Below are 19,563 nucleotides of genomic sequence, written 5' to 3'. Positions count from 1 at the left end.
TTGAAGAACATTGATGCAAACTTAGCACTTTAGTTGCTAGATTTAGCAACTTTTCAGACTTCCCTTGGAACTATTTCCCAACAAAAGCACCTAAAACAAATTAGGTTTAGGTGGAAACTCTCGGTAACTTTTGAAAAGTGACTCAAATACTAAAACGCACACATTGCCCCTCTAAACGACTTAAACCTGTTTGATGAACTCTTGCCAAGTCAAAATTTTCTGTTGTATTGGCAGAACATTTTGCTTAAATTAAGTAACATTCCTCATTTCATTTTTTTTTTTTTTAAATCTAGTTTTTGCAGTGTAGCAAATTTAGAAACACGATTCAAACACTAAAAGGCATAATTATTTTGGCAGTCACACAGTGAGAAAAACACACAACCAGTCTGCCTAGGTGCAAAAAGGGCTTTGAGTTGCCAAAGTTCTCACCCAAAGTCAGCTGGGATAGGCTCCAGCTGACCTGTAGCCCGAAGTAGGACATCCATCCATCCATTTTCTGAACCGCTTTTCCTCACACAGCGCTTCAAAAGATACACTGATGGTTGATTTAAGCATAAACCAAAACGAAAATGTTGAAAAGAAGCCATCATCCGCAAAGTCGCATGACCAATGAATGTTTGAAGCTGTTCAAGATTTAAATTAGATTTAGTAGACTGGTGCCAAAACATGAACAATAATGTCAACCAGCTGGACTTAACTGTCTGAAGAGTGCAGCCCACATGGTAAAAACAAACAAACAAAACAAAAAAAACCATATTTAACAGTGGCCAACAAAAACAGACTCACAAATGAAATATGACATTCACAGCAAAATATTTTGATTAAAAATGTGACATTTTAATAAAACATCATCAACAGTTACATATGAAAATGCAAGTGTTTATTACAGTCAAATCATACAATTAGTTTATTATTAAATTGTATTTACAATGACACTACAGTAAAATAGTAAGAATTCAAAGAAACTGAATTGAATCCGGAAGTGGTCTCAGTTCAGTTTCAAATCTTTAACTTGTGCAATGTAAACAAAAGAGTACTCCGGATTGACTTCAATAGCTTTCCATTGTACTGAATGAACCCCATTAGACTTGACGTACACCAGAAATCAAAATCAGTTGGGAAACAAGTTATCCTTCAAATTGACTTGCATTGTCAACACAAAAAGAAACTGATAAGATTCCGATTTAAGTCTACTTTCTGCTCCACTTAATTCAGTTGTTAAACTTCGTGCCTTCTACTCATACGAACAAAGTCAGCAATTCGTCTGCATTTTTCAGGCCTATTTGAACGCTCCAAACAAAACAAAAAACTAAGTCCACTTGTGGAAGTGATCTCAGTTATGTCCGCATCAAGTCTATGGACCAGTTGGCTCGACCTGTGGAATGTCAACGCTTCAGAATCAAGTACTCTTTCTAATAATGGCAGCACTCCCAAGAAACTGGACAGTATTTACGCTAAACCATTTTCAACTGAAAATGGATCGAAGCAGTGTCGTTTTCGCCATTTGTTCACAGTGTTTTGGAGGCTGAACATGCAAACGTTTGGAAACTGCTGTGTTAATGTTGCAATGTAAATTCAGTAAAATGGGAAATGTCTGGACAAGGGGCAAGGATGTCACCCAATTCCTTTGCGTCATTTTTGCAGGTGTGTGTGTGAGCGTTCAAAACCAAAGGTTTTCATGAAGACATCGCCATGTACTGTAGCTGTACCCCGAGTTGGCTCACAATATGTGGACACGAGTCTACGACATGCAGATTGCCACGGTGACGACAGCCACAAAGATTCCGAGGAGCATCCTGAAGAGTGGAACGCCCATCATGGAGCTTTGCAGAGCATTCACGCGTTTCCCGTCTTTGGATTCTAGCTGGTCTTCAGCCACCTTCAGCATCTTCTGCATGTCCTCAAAGACCTGAAGCACAATCCATACAACATCCATGAGATGTACGTTGACTCAAGAAAAGGGAGATTGAGTCTAGCGGAGGTCCGGTAAATGCATTCTGTATGTCCAAGTCATAATAAATACTGTAAGTCAAGTCTTAACCATCTGGTTTCCAGCAAATGCCAAGTTACTGTGGAAAAAATCAAATGGGTCAAGTTACTACTTGGGTATCAAGTCATCATTCAAGTTATACAATCTGGCTTAGTCACAACATATATTCACACATTAGCTACTTTGTACTCAGTACTCGTGTTAGCACACAGTCATATCGCTCTTTGATGGTTCCAAATCAGTCTATTATTTTGTCTTCTCATTTAAACGCATAACAGACATTTGCTGTCGTTGATGTATAACCAAGTTAGCTCAATTGTGACATTAACATAGCTGCCATTTTGGTTTCTATAGTGATTCAAAGTTAGATGTTGTAATTGTTTGGTCTCTTGCAACCTTTTCCCAATTTTATTGAAAACATAATCCTCGGATCCCAACGTAATTATTTTCTAATCTCCTGCCATGATAGTTGTTTTACGAGGTGCCCTGCGCACTCGGCATCACAGTGCAGCAAACTGGAAGGTTGCCAGGTTTGTGCACACTTCACAAAATGTAACTTTTCCTTGAGAAAACGAATGGCACGCAGTCTTGAAAAAGCTAATTTTCAAACGTGAAAAGGCAAAACTTGTCACAGAAGTCGAGCCTCAAGAAACAAAGTCAAAATTGAGTCAAGTCTTTCATAACGTTTAGACAAGCGAGTCCTAAAATTGGTGACTTAAGTACAAACTGACCCAAGTGAAGTCATGTGACTGGAGCCCCCACCTCTGGAGTTAAATAATGATCTCCTACCTGGATGTTAAGCTCGAAGGCTCTGACGGCCTCCTCCAGGACGCCCTTCCTCTGCTCCTCGCTCAGCTCCAGGACGTTCATGCGGCTGCGGTAGAGCTGCTTGAACAGGTTGGGGCTTGACACGCCGGGAAAGGCGAAGAAGGACAGACCCTCGCCGCTCTTCAGGCCCATGGACCTCTGGGCGACGCGGCCCAGGACCTGGCCGCCAGACAGGTCGCCCAGGTAGCGGGTGTAAGCGTGGGCCACCAGGAACTCTGGGTTCTCCTTCCCAATCTGAATGCCAGAAGTCAAGAATGAGCATCATCATCTCGTGGAGTTGAACGCGCGATCATCAGCGTGAAACTGACCTCTCTGAGTCTGTCACAGTATCTTCTCGTGGCCGCGGGTACCACGATCCTCTCCTCCCAGTCTGGACCGTAGAAGTACTCCAGATCTTTCTCGATGGACTCCAGCCTGGCCAGCTCAGACGGGAAGTAAATGGGCTCCACGGCGGGGTGGGCGGAGTTCCTATCCAACTCCTCTTCTAAGGTCTGGTAGATCTCACGGAGGGAGCTGAGGAGAAGCTGAGGAACGAGGATGAGAGAAGGTGGTGAAAGGATGTTTACTGAGTAGGAATGAAGAGCAGAGTGTGAAGTTACCTTATACTGCAGCATGGTGACTTGTCCCTTCTGGAAGCTCAGCATTAACTCCGTGTTCTCTGCCCTCATGTGACTCTCCATGGTCACCTTTTTCATTTGCTCTGACAGATCCCTGCAAGGGAGGAATACATTCATTACTATCATGAAAATCCACAATGCAACATCCATCACCGCAACAGGTTAGCTTTCTTCTGTCCAAAATCATTTCAGAGCTTTTTTCAGGCTTTTTTTTTAAACATTCATGAAGGCAACTTTTGAGTCTTCATTTTCCAGAATATTCTTGACATCTGTGCTACAATGTTGTAAAGGAAAGGAGCCTGCCGTTGTCTATTTCAGTCGTCTTCCATGCAAAGCCTCTCAACACTTTTCAAAGGGAAAATAGTTGAATATTCTTTCACGGCCAACTCGGTGACCCGATTTCCGTCCAGTAGAGGATGAAGTGAAGGTGACTGCAGTTAAGGTTTCGTTGTTTTCCGTCAAAAGCAACTCCAGATTTTTTGAAGGCCAAAATAGTGGAATATTCAACTAGGGTCAAATGCCTAATTTCAACAAAAGAAAAAAGAGCAGGTTTTCCACCTACTGAAGATTTCTTTTTTTTTCACTTACTGAAGATAAAAGTGAAGTGAAAGTGGACATCTCCACTCTTGATTTTGACAATGATACTTGATATGATATCTCATTTCCGAGAAGAGTCTTGACTTAAATGTTTTCCTGTCATTATTTAGCTTAGTCTTCCATGACAAAGCAATGCAGGACTTTTTGAAGGCAAAGAAGTGGACTATTCTTCTTTCCGTCCCAAGCCAATAGAGCTTGCTTTTTCACTTGAAGATAAAAGTGAAGGCAGCAAGTGAAGGCCTTTGCCTCAACTCAAGACTTTTTGGGGGCAAAAAAATGGAATATTGTTCAATGGTCACGTCAGGAAACTCACTATTAATATATTTGTGACTGTAAATTCGGTCATAATGCGTATTCTATTTAAAAAATCAGCATGCATCTGCATACAACACGTATTAAAATGTAATGGATATTGTTATCAATTAAATCAGTTCTTACTTTTCTGCTCTTTGCATCTTGTGCGTCTCCATTGTGTTGCTGAACTTCTGTCAAGTCGCTCGCTTTTGCCGGGATCTTCTTTGTCCACTTTGTGCCTTGATCCTGCTGTGCTTTTATACACTCCTCCTCCTCCTCCTCCCTCCCACTGGAGGAATGAAAACAGGAAGACAGCTCAGCACAAACCACTGTGGCCTATGAGAGACTTAACATGATGCAGCAATTTGGGAGGGAGGGAGGGAGGAGAGTTGGGCAATGGATCGGAATAACAGTGGGAGGAGGGTCGAACGTTAAGCGTGACACAGCGCCGGTGTGCAAGGGTTGTTCCTTGTGGACTGACTCTAAACATGACAAAGGCATTCGGAGGGGAGGACAGGGAGGGCCTGTGAGTCATGCATAAGGGAACACTCACATCCACATGACTGTGTGCACACTGGGCAGCAGCACTTTGAACATGACCTCACGACAAACTTCAACACGAATGTTTTTTTTTTTTTTTATCTATCATATCAGCAGCACGGTGGTTAGTGGTTAACATGTCTGCATCACAATCAAGAGGAACCAAGTTTGAATTTCAACACAGCTCCTAACCCTAACTTTACTCCAACGTTAAAAAACACGCAACTTAGGTTCATTGAACAATCTATCAAATACTATAAATATAAAAATATAGTGTATTTTTTATTTGAAATTTAACTTTTTTTTTTTTTTTTCTATGACAAAAACATCAACAAAACAGCAACTTGAGTGTGTCAATAAAGATTGCTGACCTGCCGCAGGCCTTATTTTTCGTAATCCATTCACTAGCTTTGCCCAAATACTAACCACTCTTTACACACTAAAAAGTCAAACATAAACTCAGTATGTTTATGTAAGAGCGTCTGAGCAGTCACTCTTGTTTTTGAGGCCCGGCGGCAGAGTGACTGACCTCTGATCAGCCAAAAACAAGTGAGCGTCTGACTCGAGTCAGCAGAAAGTCAAGCTCTAAGCGTTAGTCAGCGTTTTGTTTGTTTCCCCTTCCTTAAGCATTGAGGGCATTTAAACGTTTTTAATTCAAATAATTTAAAAATGAATGCAATACAATTACGTACTTTGGGCGAATAAAGGTGCGAGTTATTTCTTTTTTAACCCCCCCCCCCCCTCCCCTATATTTGTATTCAGGCATGTGGGTAGACGCCCGTGAACTTGGCCCAATGCAGCTAGGACCCTAATTTTCTTCAGGCACGTTCATAGGGCAAACTTTAAAATTGGCGGCAAACACTTCTTCACTGTGTTGAAGTTTCCAAACAACTGGCAAACTTCCGTCATTATTTTGCTATTCAACATATATTTAAACCAGAAAGGTTTTGTACTGGCTGCTGCCAGTTACATTTACTAGCATTTCATTGAGCCTAAATGTGATTTATTCATCTTTTTTTCTGCCTACACTACTTGTTGTCCAAGATGAATGAAGCCAGAAGATCTTACAAAGATGGCCACATGAGCGTGAACGATTGGGAAGCGTCACAGTTGTGTGTTGACGAGTTTAACACCAGCTGGCCTGACAAAGTGAGTTTGTGCCTCTGCAACATGGTCTGGACTGGGCGGGCAGGTTATCAACGTAAAAAGGGGCGCATGGAACATTTTTCATTGTGTAAACTATATATTGTGTGCACAAAATTATCATCTATGGCCACGCGATACAAATTTGTAGCTCCTTACTGGACAGTTGGGTAAGCAAATCGGGAGCTCATTCTTTGGAAATTGGGTGTCATCATTGGTTCCAATGTGATCAAGTGTTCTGAAAGTGGAGAAATAACGGAGCTGGATAAACTGCCGAACTGCTTGCTTAACCTCTGAGATTCCAGACTTTCATTCATGTTGCACACTAGAGGGCAGTGTTGTTCCTCTAATTTCCCTGGGTCATGTTCTCTTTTTGTTCACACTTTCTTTCTGCTCAGGAACATTTAAGTTATGTATTGGAGTTTCCCAGTGACAAGCACAAAGAGCCTGACTGCAGTCCGCACCCCTTCATGGCTGCTCCCAGGTCAGCGACGGCCATCACGGTGACCGTCAGCTCCAAAAAGACTTCTGCTGTTGTGTCTCTGCCCACAAGTGACACAGCTGGTTGTGTTGCTTCTGTGTGCGGACACGCAGGATCAGCATGGGACATGCTGAAATCTACGAGGCCTGCTTGCTCTGATCCCGTCAGTGCCGCTGCTCACCTCCACCTGCTCGGAGAAGCCTTGTCCCTGATTGGACATCATCTTAAGGAGACGGACGTGAGTTCTGAACATCCGGGGGGGGGGGGGATACAGTTGGTGTTTTCCTTGTCACTTGTGTAGTGGTTCACTCGGCTGACTCCGCAGAGGCCGCCTGGGTTCTGTTCCCACTCAGTGACGTTCCCGCAACCTTCAACATAGTAAATGAACGAATGTTGTAGTTAGTTGTGTGTTGTGTGTTTACAGAAATCCGTGTGTGTGTCTACGAGCTTGTTTCTTCTCTTGGACTCTCTGCTGTGTGCGCTTGCTCCACTAATGTGCCTCACCTCACATATACCAGAACTGCACAGCTGCACAGAGTCCACGCTGGTAAGTGACGTGCAACACATATACCATAGTACACATGCTCCTATAAAAGCTGTTTATTTGTATTGACTGTTTTAAAGGGCTCTACTCTGGAAAACATCGCCTATATGATGCCGGGTTTGTGAATGAATCCACCGGCACAACTTCATGTTTGTAAATAATAAATGACTCTCAATTTATGTCCACTATTGGGCTGATGGTTTATTGTTTTTGTTTAAAAAAACTTAAATTAAATTAATTTTGTTGGTGCTTCAAATGTTTGAACGCTTAATTATTTTTTAAAACGGGGAGATATGAAGGTTAGCGTGTGCCTCACAGTTGGGAGGTCTTGGGTTTGCGTGTCAAATCAGACCTGTGTGGACTTTGCATATACTCCCTGCACTTGCGTGGGTTTTCCCTCCCAAATTCCAACATGCATGTTAACTTAATTTGATGCTTTTCAGGTACAAATACAGAGATTTGTTTTCTGAAATTTGACATCCACTGCATTGGTAGGTCTCAGATATAATAATATAATACAATAATAACAACATTAATATAATATGGGTCTTATTTTGACAACAGACACCAGTGGAAAAAAAAATATTTTAAAATATTTCTAACAAAAGAACATGTGACCTGATCTAACCGTTTGCCTCCATTACCTTTTTCATCAAGCATTCAAAAAATGCATACAAGTTGTTGTTCTGATAGATAGGACCAGCCCTTTCCTGTCTCACTTGAAACTAGACACTATGTACCCAACAGCATGAAATTTACATAAAGTATGTGACGTTTTCTAGTTTGCTGGGTGTTGTAATAAGAAACTCCAACATCTGCAGGCCTGAAGAGGGTCAAGGCTGCAGCACTGTTGTAATAGTCTAACATTGCGGGAACAAAAAACACAGTCCTTGGGTCAACTGTCACATATATTGCTGTTACATATCTCTCTCAGTCCTGCTGTACAAATCAAAACATTCTCTTGTTGATATTCAGGCAATTATTTAGCAGGGGCAATTAAAAATAGCCATGCAGGTGGTTTTCCTGTTTTCTGGGTGTGGCGAAAGCGCCCGGGGATGCGCCGCCCTCCTCCGCCCCGGCAAGGAATGCTAAACAGACAGCAGACTGTGGAACCTGTTATCCACACAAGAATATACTAATACATGCCCTCCACACGGGGAGTGGTGAGACGGCTAACGTGTGACTCTTCTGTTACGCAAGCCGTTACCTGGGAGTCGGCACGCACAGAGTTGGTGTGGATGAGACGCACGCACACTAAGCACCAGCGGGTCCAAGCGAGGCGAAGACGACAACGCCTAAAGCTGCCTTCAAGAGCTCGCATTTAAGTGAGTTACCTTTGGTCTTCTACCTGGTATGCAATATCTAAAAAGCTCATTTGTTAAACTTTCCAATCCAGGTTGCTTGAGATTCTTGCAAATGTGTGACTTATAATGTGATGTGGATGATTGGGACAATAACTTTGCTCACAACAAACTGCTGTCAGGATGAAGAGGTTGTTGGAGGGACAATTATTATAATTAGCTTCGAGGCTTTTAATGTTGAAGAAGTCAAATAATGATTTTGTATAAAATTCATGATATTCCACAGCTGGAAAAGCTTCACAATGCTTAAAGTGCCTGACCTTGGAAAAGTTGTGTGAAGCCTGGATTGAATTAAGCTTCTTAGTGTACATTCATTATGGTTTGATTTTGATTGTTTTCTTTTTTTTTTTTAAACATTTTACATGTGTTGACATGAGTCTGTATAAGTAAAGTTGTGGTAGAATGCAGTCAGGCAGGAATGGCGAGGTGGTGCACATTTTAACTGAATAAAAAAAAAAAAAAACACAACATGAAAAAAATTAAAGTGACTGACTTCATCTAAACGCAGGCGTGGAAGAGGAAGCTTAAGAAGATTCGTTACTAGGTCACCAGTTTTGGTTTAGATATACCCGTTTATAATATCATTGAAGATTCAACTTAATATCCTATCTGTACAACTATGCAACAGTTAAATGTTGAGCACAGACCTGGTAAACAACTGATTTGTTTGGATTTAAATAAAAAAATTCCCATAGGAAGTAATAAGAGCAGCACCCGAGCTAGTGGTAAGCACGTCTGCCTCACAGTTGAGAGGTTCTGGGTTTGAATCTCAGCAAATCTTGCATGGGTTTTCTCTGGGTACTTCAGCTCCTGCCCACATATCCCAAAAAAGTGCATTAGTTTCAATGAAGACGCCAAAGGTTTTTTTTTGTTTTTTTTCTTCCTGACAGTTTGTGCTCTCCTGTTGCCTGGTGACCAGCGCAGGGTGTACTCAGTCAGCTGGGATAGGCTCCATGTGTCAAAATTCCACCATCATGTTCAAATGGATATAGATTTTATAACTGATTTCAATGTTCAATATGCCCACTGCATGTGCACAACAAACGTTATCCTTATTGTCTGTCCTTATTTTTTTTGTGCCATGTCCAAATCTGCTCCAGGTAACTGAACTGAGCTCTTGTGAGGTTTAACGACATCTTTCATAGCATTAAGCAAGACAATTCAACCTCGTTTTGTGTTACTTTTGAGGCATATTTCTTCCAAACATAATGGTCGCTTTTGAGTCGACATCCACAATTGTTTTAACACGCCCAGTGGCAGTTCTAGCTTCAATGCTACCCAGTGCGAACCCTCCCTGAAAATCACACTAGAGTGGACTTTATTTTTTTTCTTCAATGTATATTGAATTAGAAACAAATTAGAATACAGCAACAGTAACAAATATTTGGGACTGGGGAAACAGAATTAAAAAATAACAAATTGTTACATCCGAATTAGATGGTGGTTGCATCTCTGGATGCAAATTCCTCACATGTCATGCCATTACAAAATAGAAAACCATTTCACATAGAAATTCTGGGTTGCGTTGCCACCCTCTACCCCCAGCAATATCGCCCGACGCGGCCGCACATAATGCGCATGCCAGAAACCGCCACTGATCACACCCTTGGCAGAGCTCCTAGTCAACCCTGTCCGCTCTCTTCCTCCAGCCATGAATCCCCACATGCAGCACTATGGCTCGACGTCCCCGGAGCTGAAGCTGCTGCTGCTGGGCAACATCGAATGCGGCAAGACGTCGTCGGCCGACACCATCCTAAGCCAGCTGACCGACATGTCCACGGCCACGCCCCGGAGCATCCAGCTGCGCAAGGACTTCGCCGAGGGCAGGATGGTGACCCTGGTGGAGGCCCCCAGGTGGTACTGGAACGGCCGGGAAATGGACGAGAGCGTCAAGAAGGAGACGGAGCGAGCCATGACCCTGCTGGTGCCAGGTCCGCATGCGGTTCTGCTGCTGGTGCCTGTCAGCCAATTCACAGAGGTTGGTTCTGTGGTTGCCTCCACCAAGGAAGGCTTCTTTCCTTCTTTGGGTGCGACTCCCTGCAGACGGTTTTGATAAATTGGCATGAAGAGTAGGTAGTATTCTTACAAGGATATTCCCATGACATTATGGACCTTTTTTAATTAAATCAAATCAAAACTTTATTCTAAGTATAAATCAGAAACTGTACATGTAGCACAAATTCACATAAAACCTGCTTTGTGATTGTGTGATCCCACACATCTGCATTTGCCACCTATTGTGAATCCATACATTACCAGACACCCATTGAACTGAAAGGTGGAAATACAAATTTAGTTATTACATGTCCAATTTATTCATGTAGATTCCACATTGAAGGTAGTCAATTGCAATAGAATTTTCATACGGAAGTGTGATTAAATATTTCTAAAACCATATCAATAAATCTCTCTTAGAGCTTATTGGATCAGATTGTAATTTGTTGCGCAACATGACGTGTATTTTAGCTATGTAAATCGTTGGGTTTTTGAGTGCTTTTTTTATTATACTGTATTGTATTATATACTGTATTTGTATTTATATTGTATTAAATATTACATTTACTCTATAATTATACATTAGATGCATTTAAATCATTCGTAAATACAGTAATAATTTCAATTTGAGTTTAGACTTCCGACTAAATTATATTGTTTCGGGCAGATGCAATTTTTCTTTAATTCCTTATTACTTTTTGATATTTATTTTCATCACCAATTGAAATATTAATGCCAGGCAAATATTTTAACAGTTTGGAAGTTGCTTTTTCCTGCCAGTAAACACTTTTTTCAATGTCTTTTTCTGACACTTCTTCCAGATGGACGGCCAAGTGCCCGCACAGCTGCAGCAGATGTTTGGAAAAGAAGTGCTGGAGCACACTATAGTGCTGCTGACCTGTGGAGATTATCTCATGGGAAGAACTGTGGAGGTGAGTACCGATGTGCACTTTGAAGATGAGAATGTCTCGATGCGCTTTACTGTTGATTTTTAGGCAGGATGTGTTCAAAGAGCCCATATTGAAATGAAGCAGTCAGACACATGACTCATTTCAAACCACAAAACATTTGAGGCTACTTTTTCCCATGAGCTATTATAATATAATTTACCAGATCTACCTGTGTCCACAGAATGCTGTATACAAGTGCATCTCAATACATTTGAATATTATATAAAAACGATTAGATTTTTTAACATTTTTGATGCTCATAGCTTACAGCTAACAAGAAAATTAAATGTCTCGACAAATTAGAGTTGCATAAGACAAAACATATTTTTAAAATAGAAATTATGTAGGAATTGACCTTCTGAAGGTTAAGTTTTCCCACCATATTCTAATTTATTGCTAAATGTAGAGGTAAGTCTTATTCTCATGGCTCAAAATGTGTTAAAATCTGTATTATTTTCATCTAAAATTGGAAAACAATTGCAATTTGCTGGCGTACAAACAACATTGTGCATGTAGAAATGCATAATAATAATACTTAAAAAAAAAATAATAATAATTATACCTCTCTTTGTCAATGAAAACCGCATGGGACTAGTAATTGCTAGTTGACACAAGTACTCCACATGGCTGATAGTAGACCTCCAAGGTAAGCTATTTGTAACTTTTCCAGGACCGAAAAAGTAGGCCAGATAAGTTCAATGGCTAGGTAACTTTTAAAGACATATTGTAGTGGTTTTGATACAAATCTAATCCTTTTTTTTCTGCAGGAATACCTTCTGAAGGAGAATCCAGGTCTGCGGAAAATGATTGGGCTTTGCGGGGGGCGTCACCATGTCATCAATAACCGTCAGCGGCAGGACCGGGCGCAGGTTCGAGAGCTTCTGGACAAGGTAGCAGGATAAATAAATAAGTGAGCGAAAGAGTGAGCGTGCTTGTCGCATTACCACTGTGAATTTCCTTGTTGCTGTAATAGCTGGGAAGCAAATAGTTGAGGGTTCAAAGCCAAGTCTTTGCAGACTAAGTAAGCTACGTCAGAGATCAGAAACACGTTTTTTTTTTTTTTTTTTTTTTATAAAAATGACTGAACAGCAACCATCATTCATTTCTTTATGGTTATGTTTTGTTTAATGATCATGCTTTTCTGAAATGCTGGACAGTTTAATTTGAATCCCATTAAAATAAAATTAAACGTATTTCGCCTAGCCCTTTGTTTTCTTTAAAGAATTGTACCCATCTTACAAATTCTGCCTGGGTAATCAAACATATGAGCACAACTGTGTGTTTTCTCATTTACTAAATAAAAGTAAGGCTGTGAATTTCAAAATAAGAGCAAGTAAATAAAAAAGTATTACATGTTTCAAAAAGGTTGGTGACCCCTGCTGTGCATTTTCAGTTTCGACCGGTTTTGGTTTCCCTGATAACGTTTATTGTTTTGACTGTAAGATAAACTAAGACTTGGAGTTCAGACTAGAGTGAATGTGGCATTTAACCATGTATGGTGTGGTTTGTGCGTTTCCTAAATAACACATGGTATTTTATTTCATTTGTGTAATAGGTGGAGGACATGGTGAGCAAAAGTGGGGTGTTTACCCTCAAAACGAGGGAGGAGAGGGAGATGGAGGAACGCGTGCAGCAGCGGAAGAGAGAGCTGATGGAAAGTTTCCGAAAGCAAAAGGAAGAGAAAGGGGAAGCTCCGGCATCCAGATACACGTCGAACGTAGACTCACCGAGGAATGTCGAGAGAGTGGAGTCGTACAGAGATGCCAGGGAGAGGAGGGGAGAAGTCGAGCTAGACCGCATCAACGGGGGAGTTTCTGAGATGCTTCAGTTCAATCCGGCAGCTTCAACACCAGGCGGGTGGCAGTCGGGCCGCATTGATGACCAGTGGGAGAGGGGCTCCTTTAGACTGAATTCAGGTAAGGATCTAAGAAACTGGAAATTTTCTTTAACAATAAATGCCAAAAAGCCAAGAAAATATGTGCCTGATTTACAATCAATAAAATAGCGGACAACATTTTACTGTGACAGCTGGTGAACCATGTGATTGGCTTTCGACCAATCCAGGATGTACCCCGCTTCTTGCCTAAATTTAGTTGGTTAGTTTCGGATACCCACAACCCTAATGAGGACAAGCGTGGATGGAATCAATGATGCACTAAAAACTAACCCAGGATTTAACAATGCATTCAAGAAAATGTAAAAGTTGAAAAGTGCATTGGTTTACACACGTCATAATAACGGCCGTCCCAATTGTTAATTTGAAATTGAATATATACTGTAAACAATGTTTATCTGTATAAACTAGTATAATTGATATCTGCATTGATGCCAGCCAGTTCTGCATTTAAATTGCAAGCATATCCAGGTGCATCTCAGTAAATTACAATATGTGAGAAAAGTTCATTTATTGTTGTAGTTCAATTTAAAAAGTAACACGCATATTAGATTCATTAAACACCCAAAATAATTTTAAAGGGGCAATTGAGACCTACATATTTTGAGATTTAAAAAATCATTTTTATTGTTTCTTTTGTAGTATTTTTTTTTTAATGGTGAATTTTGGGTTTCGTTTGCTGGAAGATTTATAAATCCAAGTTTGACTAAATACAATCTCTGACTCGAATTTTAGTGAATCAACAATAATTTCCAGAATATTGTAATTCATTGTGATGCACGTGTATATCTATATCTCTCTCTCTGTCTGCATGAAATGTGGTTAAAAAGTCATTGAGGCTCTATTTTAAAGTAGATTTTGATGTTGACAGCCACTGACTTTCAGCATATTTCATGACTTGAATGCACACAACTAGAGGCTGTCAGCCATGTTAGTTCTTTACTTTCCACTAAAACGTCAGAAGTCCGAGTTCAGACCTTGGATGGAGAATATTTTAGCTGTCCTAGAGCAACTGATAGTATCGCAACTATCCTGTCAAATAGTGAAATTACTCAGCGTCCCGTTCCAAGAAGAAGGCAGGGAGAGTAAACCTCGTACTTTTTAACATTCTTAATTATCATACAACTAGTATAGTTGGATTTTTAGCCTTTAGCATTGCAGCATTGTTTGGAGTGGGCTAGTTTGTAAGAGGCTGCTGAATATATGATGCATGATTCCTGTTCATCCTCAAGATGGAGCCAGACTCTCACAAATGATAGAGGAGAGAACCTCGCCTAAAGTTGTTTCCACTTGTGAGACGCACACATGCACACACTTAATGATGTAAACGTCGGAGGGTGAGTTGCTTAATAAACCTCTCGTCCTCTTTTAGTTCATCACAGAATCAACAGCTTTGAGGAGTATACGCCCGAGGGCTCCCCTGAACCTCCAGCCTTGGTCTACGACCCCTCCATGCCGAACTTTGTCCCGTACCACGCCACAACCCCCGTATCCTCGCCGTCCTCTCCGGAGCTGCGTCTGGTGCTGCTCGGACGATCCGGAGCGGGGAAAAGTGCGGCCGGCAACGCCATCCTGGGGCAGGATGAGTTTGAGTCCAGACCAGACAGTCTGGTCGCCATCACTCAGGAGTGTGTCAAGAAGAAAGCAGTGGTTGCTGGAAGAAGGGTCACTACCATTCTTATATGACATTTGAGTTCTGAACACTGTTACACAGTTTTGTTAGCTTCTTGCTCCATCTCATCCCTCCCTGTAGGTGGCATTAGTGGACACCCCAGACTGGTTCCACTCGGAGCGGACCCCAGATGAGGTGCGAGCTCAGATCTCCTCCTGCGTGGCACTGTCCAGCCCGGGACCCCACGCCTTCCTCCTGTGCGTCCCAATGGACCAGCCAGTCAAGACGGAGCAGCGGGCCCTCGGCGCCCTCGAGTCAGTCTTTGGGCCGGACGTCATCAGGAAACACACACTGGTCCTCTTTACGCACACCGATCTTCTGAGGAAGAGCGGGAAGGCTGGCAGCGGCAGCGTAGAGGCGTACATTGCGGGTCAGCGTGATGATTTGTTAAAACTGGTGGAGAGATGCGGGGACAGGTTCCACGTGCTGGAGAGACACGGCGGTGGCGGAAATGTGGAGGAGCTTCTGGAGAAGGTGGAGCAGGTCGTGGCCGAGGCCGGGGGGCAGTGTTATTCCAGCCCCGCTTTCCAAGAGGCCGAGAACCGAGTCCAGGAGATACAGGCCGAGATCACGAGGGCGAGGAGACGGAAGACGCAGGAGGAAGAGCAGTTTCGGGGCGAGAGGCGCTCCCTCTACCCTTACATGCAGACCGTGGCCGAGGCCGAAGAGGAAGTGAGAGAGGAAGAGGTCGAGAGAACACGAGCCGAGGCCGAGAGGAGCGTCAGCGCCATGAATATTGAGAGCCTCCCGCCTATTACCACGATGGCTGGCACGTCCCCTTCGATGTTCGAGTCTGTGATGGAGAAAGTGCAGTCCAACGCCAAGATGCTGCCCAAGCTGCTGTCCAGCAGCTCGGTGTGGGTCAGCGACGGGGTGAAGAAAGTGATGACCGGTCCAGTGTGGGGCTCGGCGGGGAGGGCAGCACAGAACGTACAGAAGACGGTGGCCGGCGGTCCTGTGCGGGGAAAGGTGGGAGCTCAAGCCGCACACGTCTCCGAGCTAGCGGGAGACCGACTCCCCGAGGCGGCGTCGGACAGCTCGGCCTGGGTCCGCTCCGGAGGCGAGGCGGCGGCGGCGAGTCCCATGTGGGGGAAAGTGGGCTCCCGAGCCAAAGTAGTGGCAGACGGCTCGGGGCGTGTCGCATCCGGGATTGGAACTGGAGCAAAGGCTGTGGCCCAGAGTCCCGTGTGGGGAAAGGTTGGTTCCGGGGTCAAATCCGGTGCCAAACTGGTGGCCAGCGGTTCGGTGCGCCTCGGAACTGGACTGGGTGCCGGAGCAAAGAAGGTGGCCCAGAGTCCGGTGTGGGGAAAGGTGGGCTCCGGGGCCAAAGCGGGTGCCAAAATGGTCAGCGAGAGCTCCGTGTGGCAGAAAATGGTGACAAATGCCAAAAAGGTGCCAAAGGTCATCATCGCGGGCGCGTTGCTGGGGTTGGCGCTGGGGGTGTTCTTGGCGGGGGCCATCGGCGGAGCCGCGGGGGCCGTCGTCGGTTCTGCGGCCACCGAGGTGGCCAGACAAAAGTTCGCCAAGAAAAGCGCGCCAGAAAAGCTTGCGAGTAACGTTGAAAGACGAATGAACGACACCGTGGATTCTCTGGTGAAACAAGGAGAGAAAGTGATGAAAAAAGAATGAAGGACCGATTGGATCATGTATGAAATGGAACGTGTTACACTCGTGGCGCCCGTACGTTTCTTCATCCACCTCTTAACACCACCTCCATCACAATCATAGAAACCGTCAGTACTGGAGCGGCACGTCACTGTGCAGTTCGGAATCAATATTTATTCAATAACATACCAAAAACATAAAACAAGTGTAAATAAAATACAACACACTCACCAGATGGTTATTAAATGTATTAATGTGTGAAGATCACCACAAATGTGTTTTGCTGGTCAAAGTTGGCTGGAGCAAGTTTTGCTTTGACCAACTAATCGGAGGACGGAAAAGTACTGAGAGCGCCAGCGCTCTGAATTTGAAATCTGATTGGTTAAAGAAACTCATCAGCCAGCACTACTGATTCTGAAGGCCTCTGGCAAATTTGATTGACATGGCAGCACATGCAGGGTGAAATCCGATTTTTTTTGGGGGCGACGACACATACACGTACTGGAAGCAGTGGAATGGAGAGAAGTGCTATAAAAGGAAAGGAATGCATGAAATAAATTCATACACTTTCATGAATGTAGCGAAGTATTTCTGTAGTGTTTCGACCAGCTCGGAACGCACGCGCTACAAAATCAAAGGCAGGGAAACGGTATGGACTTGTCTGATCAGATTGAAGCGCTTTTAAAACAGGTGCTCGTCTCCAGTGACTACAATAATTGCTTGATGGCTCACCTGTGGTTAGCATGGCTGCCTCACAGTCCTGAGGTTCTAGGTTCAAATCCTGGCTTTGACCTTCCTGTGTGGAGTTTACATGTTTTCTCCCACGTTCCAAAAACATACCATTTTGTGGTCATTGAAGACTAAATTGTCCACAGGTGTGAATGTCCCGAAGTCAGCTGGAACAACAAGAACGAGATCCTGGCACCCTAACGAGAATAAGTGGCAAAGGAAGTAGTTTCCATATTTCACCTATACGCAATTCATGTGTAAATTTGTGCAATGGACTTGAGTGAAATTTAAACTTTTTGGACATCTGTGCTTGATTACAATGGAAATAAAAACAATTTAATATGATATGCTTGTGTCTGTCACCATCTCTCACAAATCGTGATCTCAATTTTTTAACTGCAGTGTCCCAAGATGTTTGAAAGATGTGGTGCTTCTGTTTCGTGCGTACAGGTTAAGGACTTCAATTTGCCGAGGGAGTGGGGTGGAGGCGCTGACGTTTTATCTCGGAGACTCAGGCCGGCCAGCTTCACCCTGCTCGGCCTCCTGCGGGCAGCAGCAACAGCGGAGGAGGAGGAGGGCAACACCCCACCACTCAAACCCCCCCCCAACAAGGGTGAGCGAACTTTGGATTTTTAAAATGGACAGATGGGCAAGGTCATTTGTGGGGGGGTGTTAAAAAGAAGTTAAAATGTGTGTTTAATATAAATACAAATAATAATGTATTCTCATTTAAATGTTAGTTTTAATTGATGCAGTAATTAACCAACTTTTTAATTCAAATTAAAACGGTTTAGAAGTTCATTTCACATTCATTTTGTAATGTCATTGGTAATTATCAACTGACCAATTATCTGCTAAAACATGTTAAATGTATATGTAAAATAAATGTATTTTTTTATTGCATTAAATCATCTCGAATGTTAAATGTACATATTTATTACGTTGCTATTTTTTATTCTATTTACAATCCATTGTTTATTGAGATAAATGTACATTTCCTGCGTCTGTGGGGGCGTGACTTTTTTCGCTCCTTCCTGATCTCGGGGGTTGGGGGAAACCACTTGGGCGACCTCTCGGGGAGTATCGGTGGTGTATTGGTGACTCGCCCATGTTCCGTGGGTGCCGGAGTTGTGCCAGCTGGCGCCAGCCTGGGTCCCTCGCTCTGACTGCTGGTGGGGGCGGTGGGGCGCCCCTGTCTCTCCTCGGGCCTACTTCCTCCTCTTCTCTACGTCCCGCTGCGGTCGCCTCTTCCTCTTCCCGTGGGGGAGCCGGGCGGTCCCCTGCAGGCTGTGGAGTTTTGTGTCCCTGCCTGGTTTTGGGGCGGGGTCCACCTCCCACACTCTGGATGGGTAGTGGGTGCTGGCGGCAGTGTGTGTGTGTGTGTGTGTGTGTATGTGTGTGTGTGGTGGGGGGAGGGGGTGTCGGTACTGCGGCTCTGGTGGGGTAGCACTCTTCGTCGGTGGTTGTCCGGCCTGCTGGGCCCGACCTGCAGGAGCCATGCCTCTGAATCACTCGCTTAGCACACGCTCACACCCCTCACTGTATATATTTTTCTCACTAATCACATCTGGGCACATATACAGATGTCAAATAGTACCTGGGGGACTGGTTGGGATCGGGAGGGTGTGGGTGTCGGACCGGGTTTCAGCACGTCTGGGGGGCGCTGATACACGGGGTAGGGCCAATGATTGCCAGTCGGGGACCTGGCAGTCATAGTAACAGGGGAGGAGGTGGGTTCTCACTCATGGTGGGGCTCCTGAGGCCGGGCCCCCCTGGGCTGGATGATTGTTTTGCGTTGGGGCTCCCCTCTCATGGCCCGCGGCTGCTCCCTGGCCCCCCCCCCACCCCCTTCTTCTCCTGTCCTTGTCCTGTTCTATCTTGTCCTGTCCTTCCCTCCCAGGGTGTAGCACTACAGCCCCATGCAACACTCATATTTAATGTTTCATTGTTGTCTCTCATCCTGTTTACAATGAGTGCTTTATATTTTGTCTTTGTTTCTCTCTCCCCTCTAGAAACTTTGTTCTGTTCGACTGATCGACTCTGATTCTCAATAAACTTCAATTATAATACTAAGAAACCACAGTGGAGGCTTAAAAACTCCACTGTGACACAGTAAAACTGTTCCGGCATAAAAGTGATACAGATTTTCCATTCTGCTTGACCTAATAGCTGAACAGGAACAAAAAAAATAGATGTACATTTAAAACGAATACATTTTAATCAACACATTTTAAGAAACAAAGAAATTGTTTATACGTTATATATTGGGATAATAAATATTTCAAATCAATCAACCACTTGTTTAACGAGATACATTTAAAAA

General features: G+C 43.6%; 2 protein-coding genes across 5 annotated transcripts; one reads left to right on the top strand and one right to left on the bottom strand.

The window, feature by feature from the left end:
- Positions 1 to 815: 815 nt before the first annotated feature.
- Positions 816 to 4,615, bottom strand: LOC133477127 (heme oxygenase-like). The gene is made up of 5 exons (XM_061771513.1): positions 4,471 to 4,615; positions 3,418 to 3,529; positions 3,127 to 3,342; positions 2,780 to 3,052; positions 816 to 1,909 (listed from the first exon to the last, which is right to left on the bottom strand). Exons 1-5 carry the CDS (start codon positions 4,500 to 4,502, stop codon positions 1,742 to 1,744), a joined length of 801 nt encoding a protein of 266 aa, XP_061627497.1. The 5' UTR covers positions 4,503 to 4,615; the 3' UTR covers positions 816 to 1,741.
- Positions 4,616 to 5,722: 1,107 nt separating this feature from the next.
- On the top strand, positions 5,723 to 17,585 carry LOC133477124 (uncharacterized). Of its 4 annotated transcripts, XM_061771506.1 has the most exons (11): positions 5,723 to 6,015; positions 6,408 to 6,728; positions 6,915 to 7,037; positions 8,235 to 8,359; positions 10,045 to 10,373; positions 11,212 to 11,322; positions 12,108 to 12,230; positions 12,896 to 13,256; positions 14,467 to 14,526; positions 14,607 to 14,899; positions 14,988 to 17,585. In XM_061771506.1, the coding sequence occupies exons 5-11, from the start codon at positions 10,047 to 10,049 to the stop codon at positions 16,533 to 16,535; spliced, it is 2,823 nt and encodes a 940-aa protein (XP_061627490.1). In that variant the 5' UTR covers positions 5,723 to 6,015; positions 6,408 to 6,728; positions 6,915 to 7,037; positions 8,235 to 8,359; positions 10,045 to 10,046; the 3' UTR covers positions 16,536 to 17,585. The 4 variants fall into 4 exon arrangements, with proteins under 4 accessions (XP_061627490.1, XP_061627493.1, XP_061627491.1 ...); XM_061771509.1 differs by lacking the exon at positions 14,467 to 14,526 and having other exon boundaries at positions 5,725 to 6,015; XM_061771507.1 differs by lacking the exons at positions 5,723 to 6,015; positions 6,408 to 6,728 and having other exon boundaries at positions 6,826 to 7,037.
- The last annotated feature ends 1,978 nt before the right edge of the window (positions 17,586 to 19,563 follow it).

Source organism: Phyllopteryx taeniolatus, chromosome 4 (assembly GCF_024500385.1).
Source record: "Phyllopteryx taeniolatus isolate TA_2022b chromosome 4, UOR_Ptae_1.2, whole genome shotgun sequence".
In the NCBI taxonomy this organism is placed as follows: Eukaryota; Metazoa; Chordata; class Actinopteri; order Syngnathiformes; family Syngnathidae; genus Phyllopteryx; species Phyllopteryx taeniolatus.
Note: the sequence above shows the minus strand (reverse complement) of the source record. Positions and strands in the feature narration are given on the sequence as shown.